Here is a 20,622-nt window from a genome sequence, read left to right as displayed (position 1 = left end):
AGAACTGACACGTTGTTATATTTTTGGAGAGGTGTGCGTTAGTTTCGAGTCTGTGCGTGAGCTATGGCATACAATCGAGACAGAAGTATAAATTGGTCTGTAGGATTCGCATCTATGTGTACACTATAGCTAAGGGTGTCGAAATTAAGTCACAACTTCGAATAAAAAAAATGGAATCGTCGATGCTGCCATGCCCCCATGTCACGTCCAATCTGCTTGCCAAGTGGAAAAAAAACACACATGTTGAGTGCTGCGAGTTAACCTCCTCTAACTTGGCGAGCTACACCAGTTAATAGATAGCATGGCAGATGCAGGAGACAATACGCAAGCTGCTCTTTACATGGAAAAACACCTCGCGCTTCCCGCCTTCAGCTGAACTCAATCAGAGAAGGCGCGCGTGTACAGCAGAGCGGCGTCTGTGCCAGAACCGTTGGTTGTGACACCCCTAGCGATAGCATAGCCTACAACCGATGCAGAAGTATAAATTGGGCTTTAGTTATACATTTAGTTATAGTTGTAGTCGGCGAACTTGACCTCGGAGCCTAAGAGAAAATGGTAAAACAGATCAGGTATGAGACAAACTAGATTTGGAGCATAAACAGCATAAACACAAGACAAAATTAATAGGGGTAAAAATGAGAGACAGCTGCAGGGAGTGAAGCAATAATCAGATAATAATTGAATATATTTTGTTGAATATATTGCTTCTTGCAAAAAGGTATTTTCAGACCCTGACACAAGTGGCGGCTCATGACTTCTTTTCCGAGGAGGCACGAGTGCGAAACTCGTTATGTGTGGATCTTCATGTCTGCTACAGACTCATCGTAAGGGTTTATGATAAAAGAGATGCTCACGTTTGCTAGATACTCGCTTAATCTCATGTGTAATCAGAGTTTATTGTTGAGTTAGTATCTTGCAAGACGTGAGCGTCTCTTTTATCATAAACCCCCTGCAGCAACCTAATATATAGATAAAATACATTCAAGTATTGTTTTAAATGCATGTTTAATGCGTGTAATGTAGGCATTACTGATAGGTTCAACAAACTTTTAATAAAGTGTCAAAATACTTGCTAAGAGTGCAATCCACAGCTAAATTAACAATTTGTGAAAGGAAAACCACAGATGAAGATGGTGTTAAGTTATACATATTTTCTCAAAAAGCACATGGTGAGAATGAGTAAGCTGTGCATGGCATTACTATGAATCGTAATAGGCTAAAAACACAATGAAAAGTACATGTAAACATGCAATAACTTTTAAACCTGTTAGAATATTTTATATCATTTTGTACTTTCTTAAAGAACAGCAAAACTGGTAATCTAGCCTATGATAATCATAGCATGTTTAATAATAATAATAATAATAATAATAATAATTGTTGTAGTGAATAATTAGAGAACAATGAATAAAGTTTTAAGAATTAGTCTACCGCATTGTCCTCAGGGCCCCCCCCCCCCCCCCCCGGAATGTTTTAGAAGTCTCCTTACATTTTTAGTTTTAGATGTCCTTTCTACCATACGAGCTTAACTCCTTCTATGCTTGCTTCGAAATTGCCTTTACAACACACATAATGAATGCAACCATGGCTGACACAGTGGAGGTTAGTACACTCTCCATCTCTGTTGCCTATGTTACTCAATCCTTAACAGGCACGTGCACAGATAGGGCTCAACCTGTGCAGAACACATGCCCTTTTTGTCCTTACACTCCGAAGTGCCCTTTTTTTGGAGGTGTTTTATTCTTTTTTTAATATATAAATTAATGCTATTGTCAACCATTTACGTCTGTCTGTGTGTTTTACAAATATATTTATCAAATAAAATTATTAAAAAACGAAATCTTTTTGGATCCGCTCAAACTGTCTGTCAAACCTCTTTACTCCGCCCCCTGAGTGCAGCGAGCTGAAGTTCCACAGCCACACAGCAGTCAGTCAGAGCAGCTGAACGTCTTGCAACGGTAAATAAGTTTCTTGTTGTTTGAGTACAATGCTGTCTCATTACGAAAGAAACACTAGTATGTTTATAACGGCGCATGTTTTATAAATTTGAGCAGAGCCGAATTAGCACCAAGGGCTCCAAACTGCGACCAAATGGAGTTTTTGACAAAGCGCAAGCAGTTTTTAAAAAGTGTTCACGCATGTGAAGGGCACCCGTGACAACAATACGGAATGCAAGGTCGGGTTTTTACCGCTTTTTTTGCATGACGCGTCTCAATCGTTTAAATAAAGTCAACACATCTCACGCGAGAAGACGCGCCCACGCGGGTAAATGTTTAGCCTACATAAACACCAAAAACATTACAGACTAGAAAGACATCAGAAGCCCAGTTAGGAAAACTGGATAGAGACGAGAAACGTGTAAAGGATCATACAAGTATGTACATTATGTTGCCCTGTCACTCATTACAGTATGCTATCAGGATATAACTTATTGTATATGTACCTTATGCCTTGAATTAGTCAAGGGAGTTGTATGATTATTTGGTTCACAACTTTTTATTCTGAAATCAACTGCATAGAGTTAAGTCTATTTAGTATTTAGTAATGCAGTTATTTGCACCTTCAAAAGACCAAGGTTCCTGGTCCTCAGCACAGTTTTTGCCAGGTAGGCAGATACATGTTGAATATGATAATGGTATGGCTATAGTGTAGTATAATCTCCTATTTTGATCTTGAATCTCATATTTCCCCCTCTTCTCAATCACATACATAAACATGTTAACCAAATAATAACAATTAGCTTATAAAACCAAACAGAATACCTTTTTTTCCCTCAAACATATTTTTATTTAACTTTATGTATGTAACCAAAGATTTAAATTAATATATTCTACAATTAAATAAGAGCGAGTACACAAGAGCACTTCACAAACACATGACTACAAATAGGCCTAATACAGACAAACACCCAGGATGTAAATTGTTAAAGCCAACTTACAAGGCCAGATATCCTTTGCACTGCATAATGCCAAGCTATCATAAAATGTCATTTTTCATTCATTAATAGTGATTTCTTCAATCATTAATAGTGAATAAATATAAAGCTTTTAAGATGATTATTATGTGATATTTATTTGGAGTGGGTGCCCTTTTTCAGTTTCAGCACATGCCCCTCAAAAGGTCTGTGCACGGCCCTGATCCTTAAGGCATCCCAGGCCATGTACTCAGAGCATGCGCGGGCCAATTAGTGGGGGTTTTCACAGATATTTCTCTCACTGTCTGTGATTCCATACTGCTTTAAAACCTCCATCGTCATGCCCATCCCTAAGCGAACTAAAATCACATGCTTAAATGACTGGCACCCTATCACTCTCACACCCATCTTCAGCAAGTGTTTTGAGATTACATATGCTCTGTACTCCCTGCTTCTTTAGACCCTCTGCAGTTTGCTTACCGCAGCAATTGCTTTACAGATGATGCCAAAGCCTTCACCCTACAGTACACACTGCCCTGTCCCATCTGGATAACAAGAACACTTATGCGAGAATGCTGTTTGTGGACTACAGCTCAACATTCAATAGACTAGTGCCATCTAAGCTTGTTGTGAAGCTTCAGATTCTGAGCCTAAACAGATCATTTTGTGGCTGGATCCTGGACTTCCTGTCAGGCAGACGTCAGGTGGTCAGAATGGGAAACAGCATCTCCTCCTCAATGATTCTTAACACAGGTGCTCCTTAAGGCTGCGTTCTTAGCCCTCTTCTTTACTCCCTGTACACACATGACTGTTTAGCAACACACAGTTCCATCATCATCGTCAAATTCACTGATGATAAACCGGTGGTAGGCCTTATAACTGAATATAATGAGATGACCTACAGAGAGGAGGTGTGCGCTCTGAGACACTGGTGTCAGGAGAACCACCTCTTACTCAACATCAAGACCAATGAGCTGGTGGTGGATTTCAGAAGACAGGACAAAAAACACACCCCCATCACCATACATGGAACACCTGTGGAATGGGTCAACAGCTTTAAGTTCCTTGGCGTACACATCACTGAGGATCTTACATGTACTGTTTACACTGATGCAATGATGAAAATGGCACATCAGCACTTAAACTTCCTCAGGCACCTGTGTAAAAATGAGATGAGCCCCAGGATCCCCAGATCTTTTTACACCTGCATTTTGACTGGTTGCATTACCACCTGATATGGGAACAACACTGCTGGCAACTGCAAAGCACTACAGAGGGTGGTACAAACTGCCCGCCATGTTGTAGGAGGTGAGGTTAGCTCCCTCCCTCTCAGAGATGTATAAAGTACTAGGGACCTAGACTTGAGTAAAAGTACAAGTGCTCTATCAAAAAAGTGACTTGAGTAGAAGTTGAAGTGCTCTTTAAGCACAGCACTTAAGTGGAAGTACTAAAGTATTAAACATGTTTTGTACTTAAGTATTGCAAGTAGTTTAATTTAAAATATACTACTCAAGTACTGAAAGTAAAAGTACAAGTATTGTGTAATGTAGTTATTAAAGAAAACAGTCAAAAGTTTGAATATAATATTGTTTATATTATTTCAAATGTTTAAGCTAAAGGACACTCACAATTCCTTTGGCTGTAGCAGGAGTACAAGGACATGAATGTTTAGATAATTCAGATTAATTTAACTGATATGGAGATAGAGAATTCAGAATTAATGAAATATTAGTCGATATAATGGTATAGGTAAAGCTACAAGGTGTTTCGGTGTATTTAGGTTTCCTTCTTTCGCGCACACTCGCCCTTTCTCGCGCATTCTCTCTCTTTCTCTGTCTTTCTTGCGCACTTTGGTTCTCTCTTCGCTTCACATTTGTCCACAACCCCGGCTCATATTTGTGAGTGAGAGGGTGGGAGGGGTCCGCCCTTCACTATCTCCGATTGGTTTAGACCACCATGTGTGTGTGTGTTTAATGTGTATCACCGCTCCGGCAGTAATAATGTGGGTTTGTAATGATTCGTAACATTTGAGTGTAACGAGTAACTATGCAGCACATAAAAAATGTATTGGAGTAAAAGTATTAAACTCATCGAAAATATGTACTAAAGTAAAAGTGGAAGTAGGAGAAAAAATAATACTTCAGTAGAGTACAGATACTGTCTTTTAGTACTTAAGTACAGTAGTGAAGTAGTTTCTTCTTCGTTACTATACATCTCTGCTCCCTCTAGAACATATCATTTACATTTACTTTTAATCATTAAGCAGACACTTTTGTCCAAAGCGACTTACAAATGAGGTAAACGATGGAAGCAATTAAAGCAACATAAGATCAGCATAAGTGCACTAGAAATAGTCTCATCAAGCAGCAACAACTTGCAACAACTTAACAACTTGCTGGCTGTGATACTTGAACCAGCGACCTGATACAAACCAGCCTGATCTTACAAGAATTCATTCATATTTTACAAGATGGCTAATTCGTATAAATTTGTACAAAGGTAATCGTGCAAAAATAATAATTAATTATCATTAAAAAGCAATAACTATATTTGGCATAATTAGGGGTTCAAGCCCGAAGGGCTGAAACCCTATTGTATTTGTATGGATTTTTATTATTATTTTACTTCTGCCGTAAAACGGATCGTGCAGACCAAACCATAAGGCCTAGAGACTTGAGACTTGGCCAAATGGTAGGTCTCATTCGTGCGCGAAGTTGACAGAGTGTCACCCCAATCGGCCTATGGGGGGCGCTACAGCGATGGCAAACGGGTTTATGCTCATAACTTCCAGAATTCTTGTCCAAATGTCAAGTGTCTTATATCCCTGGATTCCTTGCGTCAAGACGAACATCTGATTTCATTTCCGTCATTCAAAATTTTCCGCTATTTTCGATTTTGTCAAAAAAAATATAAACGAACTAGTCCTTGGTTTTTCGCTCAATCGGAATCGTTCCAGTGCTAAAATGTTTCTTGGAGTTCGAATATCAATAATTATTGAAAAAATTTTGAACTTTCGACTCACGGTCGACATGCCTCGCCCAAACGTCTGAAGTGTGCGCAGCCACTTGGACTTTATTGGCTATAACTGGGGACAGAAATGAAGGATCAACACGATATTTGGTACTTGTGATGAGAGTCAGGGCCTGAGGTTGCGTGCTTCGTTTCGTCACAGCGCCACCTAGTGGTCAGACGAATCATTTAAATGCTTATAGCTTAGGCTGAGTTTGACGTATTTTCATGGGACTTTTTTCCTAAGAGTTTTGAATTGTTGCCGAGTCCAACGATATCAAATATGCCAGGTTTCGCCTTACGGTTAGCCCTGCGCAGCAAAATAGCGCTTAAAAAACACGCGCTAAACTCTGCGAGGGTTATTCCGATCGACACGAAAAGACCATAGGAAGAAATTTACTTTACCTTCTGAATAAAAAACTCTATTGGCGTTATGTTAAAATCTCCATCAGAAATGGCCGAAAATTGCAAAAAACTAAAATTTACCTTCAATTTTTGTGTTTTTTACACATAAATGGTTATAACTCTGCAACGAAATGACATTTTCCCACCAGATTTGATACACTGATGTCTGAGCAGAATCTGAGGCAATACAAAAAAATTGTATGCCTGCACCACTAGTTGGCCTCATAATTGAACAAAACCTTTGACATTGAGCTAGCCCAATGGTCATACAACTGTTTTTTTTACTAAACTAAAGTGTATAGCCATGATACTAGCTAGATGTAAAACCGTCATGCCTTATGGTTGCATGCATGAGTTTGTCATAGCGCCACCTAGTGGTTTTTTTATTTTCATATAAAAATACTGCAACCTTACATCTAAAATCATGAGTCATCATGGATTATGCCTTTTATGGCTTTGAGTATAATCCTTGGTGGATTGCAATTCACTCCATAGCAACCAATGAGAATACCCTAGCAACCATTTAGCAAGTGCTGTAACTCTGTATCAGAACATTGTAGAGACATGGGGTCCGGCTCTTTTGACTCATTAACAGTATTTTAACATTTTGTGACCCGAGTTTTGCCACTGCAAGGACAACAAACATTTCATTCAGTGTTCTGTTTGTCAATGTTCCGCGAGAAGAGAGGGAGACATTTCACTGAATTTTTTCCTGATAACTTTCAACACGTGTGTCTGGTAGCTTATTTTTCATCATTTATTTTGTACAATGCAGCAAATATACACATGTATGCCCTTAAAGGTCTTAAGTTCCCAAATCGCTTGAACCCCGGAAATCGCTGCTTGCAGCTATGTTCATAGTTGGATCTTTACAAGTCTATTTACAAACATCCTGACACAGACTAATAAAAACCTGGGTGTTATAATTCTCAGAAGTTTTATAAACTGTTGATATATTCAGATGTGTAGCGAATGGAGGGGTGTAAGGGTTTTGTCTTGTATTATGTTGTGTTTTGTACTTTTATTTTGATACCCTGTTCTGTTCCGGCTTTTATTTTGAAATATCATCATGCCATGCTTCACTTCCCACTTCCTGTTTGTATTGTATAAAGCCACTTCAGATCTGTTCACTGATCGCTGATTATTACGTCTAGCCTGCTTAGTCTGTTTCGCCTGTCTGCATTTTTAAGTTTACCTCTATCTTGTTCTTTTTCTGCCTGTTTTTGACCTGTGCCTGATATCTGAATATAGATTGTTTTCTGCCTGCCCTGACCATTAACATGTTTATTGGATTGCATTTTGGATTGCCCCTTACTGGATGTGTTTGCCTGCCCTTTTGGGGATTTTCTTTAATAAACCTCTTTTGCACATGGATTCAACTCTCCATTGCTTTCTTTAAAGCACCCTCGTTACCAGAATCCATTGGAGTTTTGTAATTTCCAGCCGGCAGCATGAACCCAGCAGTAAGTCTGTTACGTCTTCGTCAGGGCAACCGCCCCATCGAAGATTATGTTCAAGATTTTTTGGATTTGAATAGAAAATGTTGAATAAATCAGAAATTATGCAAAGCTACAGTGTGCGCAGTTTAGTACTGTGCAAAGATTTTGGATTAGTAATACAATGTTGTATTTGTTGTCTTTTGCAGCTTCTTTACAATATTATATTCTTACCTGATCTTCATTCGTTGTTCATCTGAGGATTCAGACTAAATCAGGATGTTGACCACTGCTGTTCTTATTCTCATTGTCACCAGTAATGTTGTCCTAGGACAGGTAAGATTAAATTATGAGTCTGTTTATTGTACAAACATAATTACATTACTACTAAGGTTATTATAATTTTGGATATAGGATGACAGATGGGCTGTTAAAGGACAGAGATATTCATTAAATATGACACCGGATTCAGTTGATGACATGTATGATGGCTGTACAGCGAAGATGAAAAAACTGGTGAGGGAAAAATTTCAAAAGAAAGAAATCGCTGCTAACATATCAGGCTTTGGAACTGCTTGGAATATCGGTAAAAACAAAACCAATAGTACACAAGATAGTAGAAACCATTTAATTGCCATTTATGTGTATACTGGTGCTGTAGCAGGCCTATATAAAGAATTCAATAAGGATGTTAGGACCGGTAAACAGACATACCAAAGCAAGACATTCTCATGGTATACACTTCACTTTTGGTTGACACGAGCTATACGGACTCTTAAGCAAACACAAAATGGATGCATATTAACTTATCGTGGTACCTGGGATACATTTGATGGTGTCAATAACACAGAGATTCGTTTTGGCTCATTTGCATCCTCCTCTCGTGATCCGAATGTAATAAAGACATTTGGAAATAAATCTTGTTTTGAAATCAGAACTTGTCATGGTGCTGATGTGACAAAATACTCCTGGCACCCTAAACAGAAAGAGGTGTTGATTCCCCCATATGAGAAATTTAAAGTCATTAAGATAAAAAAGAATGACTGGTGTAAGACTGTGTTTGTGTTGAAGAGCTACAGAATAATAAGTAAATTAAACTGTTCAGTGGCATCAGTCAGGCCCAAGAAATTTTACACTGTCATTATCTCTGACTGATCAGCATTTACATATTATCATTTTTCTTTGATATATTAAGCAAGCTTTCAGGATTGCAGCTTAAATGACCCAAATGACAATCTATTTTTTTTTATCACAAGCAGAATTAAATGCAGCTTAACACGTTTGTTGCATATTTGTTGTTTTGTTTATAATAAAATATTTTAAATCAATATTTTGTGTCCAATTCTTAATTATAGCTGTCTTTATTATCTTGTAATTATAATGTGATAAATAAGGGATACCTGCACTTAGAAAAAAATCATGTTTTAATTATAGTTATAAGGGTGGGTTCCCGGACAGGGATAAGCTTAAGCCAGGACTGGGCCTTAGTTTTATTAGGAAATATAACTAGTTCTGTCCGAGAAACCACCCCAGAGTGTAGTAACCGTGGTTTTTGACCGAATAATACATTTGTGTTACCACAGTTTTTAACACACATCAGCTCATGTATGACTCACTGGATATACTGTGACTGAGCTTTATCCTGATTCTAAGTTTATGCTGGTAAAACAATTATATTTGAGTTAGCTAGCATTAACAAAGATTAATAAATGCTGATAAATGCATTTTTGAAAGTGTCTAAAATTTTCTTAAAATATTTTTGTAGTTTCTAGACTATTTTAAGTCAAAAAGTGAGATAATTATGTTTTTTTTAAAAATGAGCGCTTGACTCAGTTGGCTACTGTATGTAATGATCAAGCTATGAGCAAAAGCACCCCACATTTATCAGTAGTCATGAGGTATGTATTTTGTTGTTGTTGTAGACTGGACAGCCTTGTGTTGGTCTATTTCAAATTAGGGGTCAAGCCCAGAATTATTATCTATTATTCTTCTTCTTCCGCATTGCGTCTATGGCAGCCCATAGAACCGTACGTACGAAAGTTATGAAATTTGGCACACTCAAAGAGTACATTCCAAATAGTCACCACACCAAATTTGGAGTGTCTATGTCAAACCCAATAGCGCCACCAACAGCCCAAATTTTCACTTTCATTTTTGGTTATAACCAGGGTGCGATTTGCCGAGGGGGATGCGTGGGATTTCCCCCTTTCCGGTCAATGTATCCCTGCCTCTGCTTAATTATTTTCATCCCCGGTGGGGATAAATTTATCCCCTGCTCAAAGTGATCAGTGCTACTACACAAGTGACGAGACGCATCACAAAACTTATAACGGATCTGTGGTTTGATTAAAGTCAATTTTATTTTAAAATGCGCTACTTTGGCTGCCTCTGACGCCCTTTTCACACAGAAATTCTGTAAAATACACGTAAAATGCATCCTGGATTTTTCCGGAATAGTTAGAGTTTTTGTTCGTTCACACTGCCAAGATTACACGGCATCTGATGGTCCCGGAAAGACACGTGACATGTTGAAAGTCCCGCCCTCTCTTCTACACAGCATCTGAAGTTTGCATATTATATATTATTTCTCTCTCCAGAAACAACTCGCGTGCATTTTTGTTTATAATAAGACTACAAAGGAGTGCGTGAATGCACAGTTCTATTCTGGTGAATGGTCTCAGCTTCAGAATGGATATTTGACGAGCTCCCTGATTTCTGCTTTGATACAGTTTTCAGACATTTCTCATCGTGATTGTTTATATGCATTTAAAAAATTTTGAGGAGCTGAACAATATATCTCGTTGGAATGACATGCGGGTATTTTCGTTTATTATAGCTCAAATGAGCACGTGACGCGATATTCTTTTATGCTGCTGAATGATCTCCGTTTCAACACAGTAAGTAACGAGCTAACTTACCTGATATCTGCTTCAGTCTAGTATGCTGACATTTCTCGTAGTGAATGTTGTAAATCCCTCATTTTAAAGAGTTGAACCAACTTCATGTTGCCATGACACGCGCGTCCTCACTACAGCACGTGCGTCATTGTTTATGCGTCTCATATATAATTTCCTGATAACTGCTTCAATCTAGTTTGCAACATTTCTCGTGGTGAATGTTTATATGCATGTTATCTCTCGTTGTAAGGAGCTGAACCATAACTTGTGTTGTGCTTCGACACGCCCTTTACGGCATTCTTGTTCACACAGAGGGTTATCCGCATATCTTACTAGGTCCTCTTTCCGGCAACAATCCCAGAAGATTAAAGGAATGAGTTTTTGTTCACACAGACGCTTGTCTGGCAATTTTACGGGTATTTTCTGGGACCAGAGGTCTGTGTGAATGAGGTTTGATATAGCTGCCGCGCAGCCTCTCTGTATTCACAACTCTGAAGACTTGCTCAATGTCCCGCCCACGGCGCTATCTACAACTCACGAGTAATGGCCTATCAACACTTCCGAGATGGTTTTGGAGCTGTGTGTCGAAACGAAGGAAGGCTGCATATTCAGCAGCATATTATTCAGCATATTAATAAAGCAGAAATAAACATCACAATCTGATTATCTGTTTATGATGACAAGCAGAGTTAGTGTCCCAGTCACACCACTGAGAATGGCCGAAGTAACACATGTATGAGGCATTTAGCGAGGCGCGGGCGCGTCCAGTTCGTGACTAACACATAATGCATCTGTCTTTTCTATCATTTCACTGTAGCTCAGCATCGCGGTGTACCTTAAAGTTAACGTTATTACTTTAAAAGCAGTAGTAAAACTGTTTCTACTGTAATGGCTTAACTTTGCAATCAATCCTTGGTCATATTTATGTTTAAGTTGACACTACGTTGTGCCATATAGTTTTGCCATTCAAGGTTTAATTCTTGCGTGTCTTTTCATTGTGCATGATCACAGTTCATATGTGTGGGAAAAGAAAAGCTATTAGAGTAAAAATATTGCGTTAGCCTGCTTCATGAGTTAATAAGAAAAAAGATTTTACAATTCCTGCAAATGCAGTGATGAAGTTCATGTTCTCATGATTTATTTATATAAATTAAAATGTTTTGAAATGTGCTGTGGACAGAGGCGCATTCATTCGCGCAGGTTATGTTTGGAAAGACGATGTCCTGTAGCTCAGGCACAGCCCCACATTTCAACAGGCCCACCTAAAACTTTTTTCCAAAAAAACAACTTTTACTATATTCTAATTTTGTCAAGAATACTAAAATTTTTTTTTTAGTTTTATAACCATTTTAAAAAGCTGTTTTATTTTGATGTTTCTGCGCAAGTTCAGCAGACGAGGTTTGGGTTTGTTCCGATCAGAGCTCGTGAGCTGAGAGCACATGTCTGAATATTAAAAATATTTTAAATAGAAATATAATTTATATATATATACCCACCGTCACTGAAATCGACGCCTATGAAAACATCTCCCCCTCTGTTTTTTTCACAAATCGCACCCTGGTTATAACTGCTGACCCGTATGTCATAGAATTGCAATTCTTGTTTCTTCTGATTCCTTGGCTCATGCCGATTCGATTGCACCATATGACGTCATTTCCGTTATGCTAATTATTTCGATATTGTTAATGGTTTGTAAAACCTACTTTTTCGAACTCGTCCTAGAGCTTTTGTCCGATTTGAGTAAAGAATGGGTGTGTAGCATCTAGAGACACTCATGGCAAAAAGTTATGGAATTCGTGTTGATTCGCCAATCCGTTTCCGTATACCGCGTCAACAAATTTTACGTAGATTGCGAAAAAATGGATTTGAGGCTGTATCTTTGCCAAAGTTAAGCGTATTCACACGACACTTGGTAGTTTTAATGGCAGTCATGACCTGAGGGTGCCTGCCCAGTTTCGTCACAGCGCCAACTAGTGTTCACGAGATTTGAAAAATGGCTATTTTTGCTTATAACTACTGCAAACTTGAGTCTAAAATTATAAATTATTATTATTATTATAAATATTCCTTGAGGCATGCCGAGTCAAACGATACCAAAAGGTTTTCGGTCGGCCATTTTGGGGGTCGGCCATTTTGAATTTTAACTTTTTCTGTAGGAAAGTTATGAAATTTGACACACTCAAAGAGGACATTCCAAATAGTCCCCACACCAAATTTGGAGTGTCTATGTCAAACCCGATAGCGCCACCAACAGTCCAAATTTTCACTTACATTTTTGGTTATAACTGCTGACCTGTATGTCATAGAAACGCAATTCTTGTTTCTTCTGATTCCTTGGCTCATGCAAATTCGATTGCACCATATGACGTCATTTCCGTTATGCTAATTATTTCAATATTGTTAATGGTTTGTAAAACCTACTTTTTCGAACTCGTCCTAGAGCTTTTTTACAATTTGCGTAAAGAATGTGTGTGTAGCATCTAGAGACACTCATGGCAAAAAGTTATGGAATTCGTGTCGATTCGCCAATCCGTTTCCGTATACCGCGTCATAAAATTTTACGTAATACGCGAACAAACGGATTTGAGGCTGTATCTTCGCCAAAGTAGTTTTGATGGCAGTCATGACCTGAGGGTGCCTGCACAGTTTCATCACAGCGCCACCTAGTGTTCACGAGATTTGAATTTTTTTATTTTTGCTTATATCTAATGCTAATTTGATTTTAAAATTATGGATTTGAGGCTATTTCTTTGCAAAAGTTTTGCACATTAATGTGCGTATTGCCAGTGGTTCAGTGTAGGTTGTCTACAAATTGGAAGGTTGGTGGTTCAAACCCCAGCTACACCTGACCAAGTGTTGAGGTGTCCATGAGCGAGACATCTATCCTCAACTGTTATATGTCATAAAAGACATGAACTGAGCGTGCATGGAACGGTTTGTCACAGGGCCACCTAGTGAAATTTGAAAAGTGACCATTTTTGCTTACAACTACTACAAAATTAAGTCTTAAATCATGAAATTGCTATTGTTAGATTCCTTGAGGCATGCCAAGTCAAACAATACCAAAACGCTTTTGGATGGCCATTTTCAATTACAGAGCATACCAACTTTTTTAAACTCCTCCTACAGCGTTTATTTGATTGACTTGGATTTGGTACACACAATCTAGACTCTAGACAAAAAGTCATAAAAGGATTTTGATAGACCAATCAGTTATTGTATAGTGCATCAACAAATATGATGGCGATGGTTCAGTGGTTAGTGTAGTTTGTCTACAAATCGGAAGGTTGGTGGTTCAAACCCCAGCTCCACCTGACCAAGTGTTGAGGTATCTTTCAGCGAGATATCTACACCCCAACTGCTCCAGATGAGCCGGATGGCTGACATTGTATGAATAGGTGAATGTTTCACAACTTGTAAATGTCATGAACTGAGGGTGCATGTTTTTTTTACACCTATTTCATCAGCGACATTTTTTGAAAGCCCTTGTAAACTTTTCGGTGCCCCCTAGTAGTTAAGAGTTTTGAGGATTTATCTCCAGATCACTTTATTGTGTGTACACCATATTTGGTGGGTGTCATCACAATCATGACCTGAGGCACCATGTATTGTTTCGGTGCAGTGCCCCCTAGTGGTCAAGTCATTTGAGGCTATATCTCAACATTGCTTAAACATATGTATATCAAATTTGGTGGGTGTAATCACAATCATGACCCGAGGCACCATCTATTGTTTTGGTGCAGTGCCCCCTAGTGGTCTCAAGATTTGAAAAATGGCTATTTTTGTCTTAATCTACCTAAAACTTCTTAAATCTAAAATCATGACAGTCATCACCGATACTTCATTCTGTGCCTTTTTAGCTTGACCCCGGCATCGCTGCTTTGCAGCTATATTGATTTTAGTTGTTAGTCTGTTTCTCACTTTATGAAGTGTGCCCCCCACAAAAACAAAATGCCATTTAGGATGGCTATGGGGAGAGGAAGGAGTCATTAAAGTTTCTAATTGGATCTGTAAAAGTAGACTAACATGCAGCCATGTTCAAAGAAGTGTGTTAGGTCAAATGATTTAAATGATAATTTTCATTCATTTACTGATTTATTTACTGATTTTCCAGACTGTTAGATCTCAATCACTTTCTTTTTTCATTAGTCCCTGAATTTCGTTGGATCTCAATATGATGTGTAGCTTTTGTGGATCTTTTGCAAGGTACACATTTTTTTTACAACGTTGCATGTTAATTTAACATAGCAGTACAGCAAGACTTCTTGCCACAGGAAATGAACTTTAACTGCACTTTGGTTGAGTCTAAAACAAAGAGACATTAGGAAAGTTAAAATACTATCACCAGATAGCAAAGGTGAATTTTACTTTAAAGTTAAATGAAGCAGTCAGACAAGTTAACATTTTAAGTAAATGGACTTCTAATCTATTATATAAATAATTTTTATATTAAATATAAATAAGAAGGTTTTGTTACAGTTTTCAATGCAATAGTACGGCCATCTTGTAGTACACAGCCTATGATGTCACAGGGTTGGATTTCCTGAATGAGCTCGATAGATACAATAACGTATAACGTATAATGCCCCCCAAGGGATTAAAATCCCCCCCCCAGGTTATGCCATCTTGGCGCCGGACCTGACTGGTAATCAGTGTTGGGAAAGTTCACTTTCTACATGAACTAGTTCAAAGTTCAGTTCACAAATTTTTAAATTAACTAGTTAATTAACTAGTTAACCAGTTCCTAGTTCATATTTCAAAATTTTGAACTAGTTCACAGTTCCAAAAATAAACTAATTTATAGTTTTTTTCCATATTATTTAAAAAAATATTGCCATTATAGCCCATATAGAACCACAGGCAGCAATTATTTTATCAGTTTTAACACTGAACCTAAATGCTTCAGATTTCATCTTCATATCCAACTTTAAATCCTTATCCAAGCAGAGTTTACATAATCATTGATTGTCTTTTAATTTTTGTATTTGCTTGCACATACCTTGAAAGGCTAGCCGGGTGCTTCAAGCGGGTCGCACCCCGGGTAAGAAGCGCTGCGAGGCATTGTGTGTATGGCAACTCGCAGGTATTGCACACTGCATGTGCACGTTAAATAGCGTGAGCTTAGTCAGAGTCTATTTCAAGATCCAGAATATGCGTTAGCAGCCTATGTTAATCGTTAACGATATAGGAAAAATATGATGTTATTTAATGTTAAACTATGTGAGTGGCGCGGCAGGGACTGGGTATTTTCAGACCCTGACACCAGTGGCGGCTCACGACTTATTTTCTGAGGAGGCACGAGTGTGAAACTTGTTGTGTGTGTCATGTGAAAATATGTGCGTTATGTGAATGTGGCGAGCAGGACGAACGAGAGCTGTGGGAGTGGCGCGAGACCTGTGATGCGATTGCTAATGAGCATCACCTGTGAAGCACACCGGTCTCTTTTATCATAATCCCCCTGACAGCAACCTAATATGTAGATGAAAGACATTTAAGTATTGTTTTCAATTTGTGAAAGGTAAACCACAGATGAAGATGGTGTTAAGTTATACATCTTTTCTCAAAAAGCACATAATAATAATAATAATAATATATTTTATTTAAAGGCGCCTTTCAGAGCACTCAAGGACACCGTATAGTAAAATGACAGTCATAAAACAACTCAAGACAATACAACAGAGCATCAACAGTAAAACATACAATATTTAAAACTGATCAGAAAAAGCTCATTTCAATAGGTACGTTTTAAGACGTGATTTAAAAGAAAACCAGACAAACATGATGAGAATTAAAGAGTAAGCTGTGTATATATTTTAATGTGGAACGGCTCAATGGGTTCCTTGGTGTACACAACACTAAGGATCTTACATGGACTGTTCGCACTGATACATTGCTGAAAAAGGCACATCAGCGGCTATTTTTCCAGGAAGTTTGGGATGAGCCACAGGATCCTCAGATCTTTTACCCCTGCACAGTGGAGAGCATTTTAACTGGTTGCATTACCTACGAACTGCCCGCCATGTTGTAAGAGGTGAGCTTCCCTCCTTCCAGAACATATCATTTACATGACATTTAATCATTTAGCACTTTTGTTCAAAACGTCTTACAAATGAGGTAAACATTAGAAGCAATTATAGCAACATAAGAACAGCAATACATAAGTGCGCTAGAAATAGTCTCATCAAGTCTAACACAGTACACATAGCCATGGGTTAGTTAGTTGTATATCGAAAAGAGCAGGGGTCCAAGCACAGAGCCTTGAGGTACTCCGGTATCGAGACGTTGGGGTTCGGAGACGTCACCTCTCCAGGATACCTTAAATGACCCACCGAAGAGGTAAGACTTGAACCATAGTAGCGCAGTATCAGAGACACCCATGGCCATAAGGGTCAACAGGAGGATTGAACGTATGAACATCTACACAATTCATATATTCTGTGTATATTGTGAACATCTGTGTATAATGTATATTATGTAAAAGTGTGATTTGTACAGTTTGTCCTATTGTATTCTGCACTGTCTGGAGCATGCACCCAAGACTTTCACTCACCACTTGCACATGTGTGTTGTGACAATATGTGCTTTGTAACTTTGCGGATTGTTAACATGTACTGACACACACTTACACACCAAAAGAAATGTATAATCATGGAATGGAAATTTGCTTCAGTTGGCTGTCATCTTATTTAACACCCCTGAAAGCAACCGTAGATTAACTAAAAGTGACATGATTGTAAAGTATGGTTGCCTGTACTGGAAATGTGACCCCTGTATTTAATCCATCCCAATAAGTAGAAAACACAAACATGCTGCAAGTCATGACCCCCCCCCCACACACACACACACGGAGCACTGAGCAGCTACTGTATTACTGGCTGTAATACAAGAACCAGCGACCTGATACAAACCAGCCTGATCTTACAAGAATTCATTCATATTTAACAAGATGGCTTATTCATATGAATTTGTTCTAAGTTAATCATGCAAAAATGTATAATTATAATTTAAAAAGAATAACTAGATTTGGCATAATCATAGTTGGATCTTTACAAGACTATTTACAAACATCCTGTCACAGACTAATGAAAAACCTGGGTGTTATAATTCTCAGCAGTTTTATAAACTGTTAATATATTCAGATGTGATGAAGTTTTCTAAGAACTGATGATGTTTTCTTAGTATTTAGTTTGTCTTTGACCCGCCTACTACTTTCAGAAAGTATAAAACCCTCTGAGTTTGTTCCTCATTGCCAGAGATGGGCATAAATACATGGAAATGTATTTCAAATACAAATACAAAATACAGTGTCGAAAAATGTATTTAAATACAAATACAAAATACTGTGAGGAAAAATTTATTTAAATACAAATACAGTATTTTGTATTTTGAAAATACACAAAATACATGTGAAATTGGTGATTCAGTGCAAGTATCCCTATTAGGCTGAAATCTATCTGGGTCTATTTCTGAATGCCAAAAAGCATTTAGATTTGTGCAACTACTTAGAAAACTTTCAATTTATTTTAAGTACCTCTTGATTTCCCCTGCCCTGTAGGAAACAAAAAACTAGAAAAAAACTTGGTAACACTTTACTTGAAGGGGTGTGCATAAGATTGACATGACACCTTCATAATCATAACATGACATGTGTCATGAACATGAAGAAGATTTTATGCACATTTATGACAACTGCCATTAAGTGTCATTTACTCAATTATGTAATTTTGAATGCAAAGATGACATTGTTTGAGATATCTTTGACAACTTGACACATAAACCAATACAACACAACTTGTTATAAATCATAAACAAAAATCAAACTTAAGAAACTATCTAGCTTTGTAGGTTAACATTACATTAAACTGTGATTTAAATGTCATTAAGTGTTAATACTATATCAAATATTATTAATACTCGGTCAAATAAACATTATGAACTGAAGAATATTCATGATGCTGTTATAAAACTATTTAACAGAGTATTAACACTTAATGACATTTTAATGACAAATTCTATTTGTATCACTTGTAAAAAGTGGTCAGTTATGTTGTCTTGGTTAATGTCAAGTTGTCTTGACAAGTTATAATGTATTTGTTAATGTCAAGTTGTCATTACAAAGGCATTTCAAACGATGTCATATTTGCAATAAAAATTACAAAATTGAACAAATGACACTTAATGGCAGTTGTCATAAACGTCCATAAAATCTCCTTCGTGTTCATGACACGTGTCATGTCAGCCTTATGAACACCCATTCAAGTCAAGTGATGTTTTATAAAAACATCATAAAAACTTTTTCATGTGTCATCGACCAACAATCTAAACGGTTTATATGTGAAGAAATCCACGTATTTACTTCTCACGAGACGAGTGTTTGAAGTGTTGAAATTATTCGGCAAACTACTTTCTCTCATCGCTGCTTTTTGATGGTTTTGAGAATAATTACTCACGAGTCGCCCTCTGTCAATTACAGAATTATACAACGGAGAGCACGTCGAGCATAAAAGTCTTGTAGGTTTACTGAGGAGCCTGCAGGTTCACGCCGTAGAGAGGAGCCATGCGAATTGCAAAAGTGTAAACAAGGCTTCAACTGCACAAAGCTAAAAAGAAATCAGCAACTTTGTGCTGATTCCACCACTTGCCGTGTCACGTGTAAAAGGGCCTTTAAAGGAAAACACCACAGTTTTTCGGTGTTTTGCTATGTTCTTGCCTCAACTTGGATCGGTGAATGCATGCCTATCTTTTTTCAAAATGTGCACTTCATCTTTGCACAGTGTGTCATGAATGTGTTAGCATTTAGCCTAGTCCCATTTATTCATTAGAATCTAAACAGGGAAGAATTTAGAAGCAACCAAACACTTCCATGTTTTTCACATTCAAAGACTGTTTACATGAGTAGTTACACGAGTAAGTATGGTGGCACAAAATAAATCGTGATTTTTAAGTGAATAAAAAATGAGAACTATATTGCATGGCGGAAGAGCACCCAGTTTGCAGCACTCTAACCTCCGGCGCAGCAACATCATGACTCCTGTGAAAATGCTACCGCGCGCCGAGGTCGAAATGCTGCAAACTATGTGCTCTTCCTCCATGCACTGAAAAAAGATAGTTACGTATTAATTTGTCTAGGTTGAGGTGAGAACATAGTAAAATATTAAAAATGGTAGTTTTCCTTTAAGTCAAAAGTGTAGGCCTATTTGTCAGCGTTCCACACTCTGTCTCAGTCGTGCAACGTGCAAGTGCAACTGCCTGCCAACGTGCAAGTGTGAATTTGAATTTCCTTTCGCAACAGTTATAATAAAACAAATCACGTCACACCCAATAATTCAATCGCTCTTGCTTTTTTCCCACTCCAACATTTCAATTATTGCCCACTAAAAGCTGCACAGATATATTTGCTTACCTGAACTCTGGTGTCTGGTATGAACTAGTTGATGCATGAAAACAGCACCCTGACTGGTTGACTGGCTCAAAGTATTTTGAGTATTTTAAAAATACAAAAATACTCATCTTAAATGTATTTAAATACATATTACATTTCATTTTTTTCAAAGGCTTTAAAATACAAAATACAAAATACTATTTTGTATTTGAAATACGTATTTTAAATACATGTATTTGAAATACTGCCCATCCCTGCTCATTGCCACTCTTTCTTCATGCATACAGGTATGATATCTTAACTTTCTATACACTTTAACCATGTTACTAAACTTTGAGACTTGTTACTCTATTTATGAAATCTTGTACACTTATAAAAACGTATGCTTTAGCACCACTTATGGTTGTACAGAGGTGTTAAATAAAGTATGTGTTCTTTAGCTCTCTAAAAATGGTTCCCCTATGATTACAAGCTTTTGGTAATTAAGTGTGCTTGCAAAAGCACACTTATTGTTCTTCTTAAGTTTTATTATTATTATTATTATTATTATTATTATTCCCGGGTAGATTTTTTGTGTCA

The 20,622-nt window shown here is 37.7% G+C and overlaps 1 protein-coding gene across 1 annotated transcript; it reads left to right on the top strand.

Annotated features, from left to right (window-relative positions):
* The first annotated feature begins 7,976 nt into the window (after positions 1-7,976).
* Positions 7,977-9,056, top strand: LOC129424040 (ecto-ADP-ribosyltransferase 5-like). Its single transcript, XM_073856756.1, has one exon. The coding sequence runs from the start codon at positions 8,221-8,223 to the stop codon at positions 8,917-8,919; it is 699 nt and encodes a 232-aa protein (XP_073712857.1). The 5' UTR covers positions 7,977-8,220; the 3' UTR covers positions 8,920-9,056.
* Positions 9,057-20,622: the final 11,566 nt, after the last annotated feature.

Source organism: Misgurnus anguillicaudatus, chromosome 19 (assembly GCF_027580225.2).
Source record: "Misgurnus anguillicaudatus chromosome 19, ASM2758022v2, whole genome shotgun sequence".
NCBI classification, from domain to species: domain Eukaryota; kingdom Metazoa; phylum Chordata; class Actinopteri; order Cypriniformes; family Cobitidae; genus Misgurnus; species Misgurnus anguillicaudatus.
This window is presented reverse-complemented; position numbering and strand designations above follow the sequence as displayed.

Excerpts from the sequence above, each read along its gene's own strand:
- LOC129424040 (XM_073856756.1), top strand. The coding sequence starts at position 8,221 with ATGACACCGGATTCAGTTGATGACATGTATGATGGCTGTACAGCGAAG.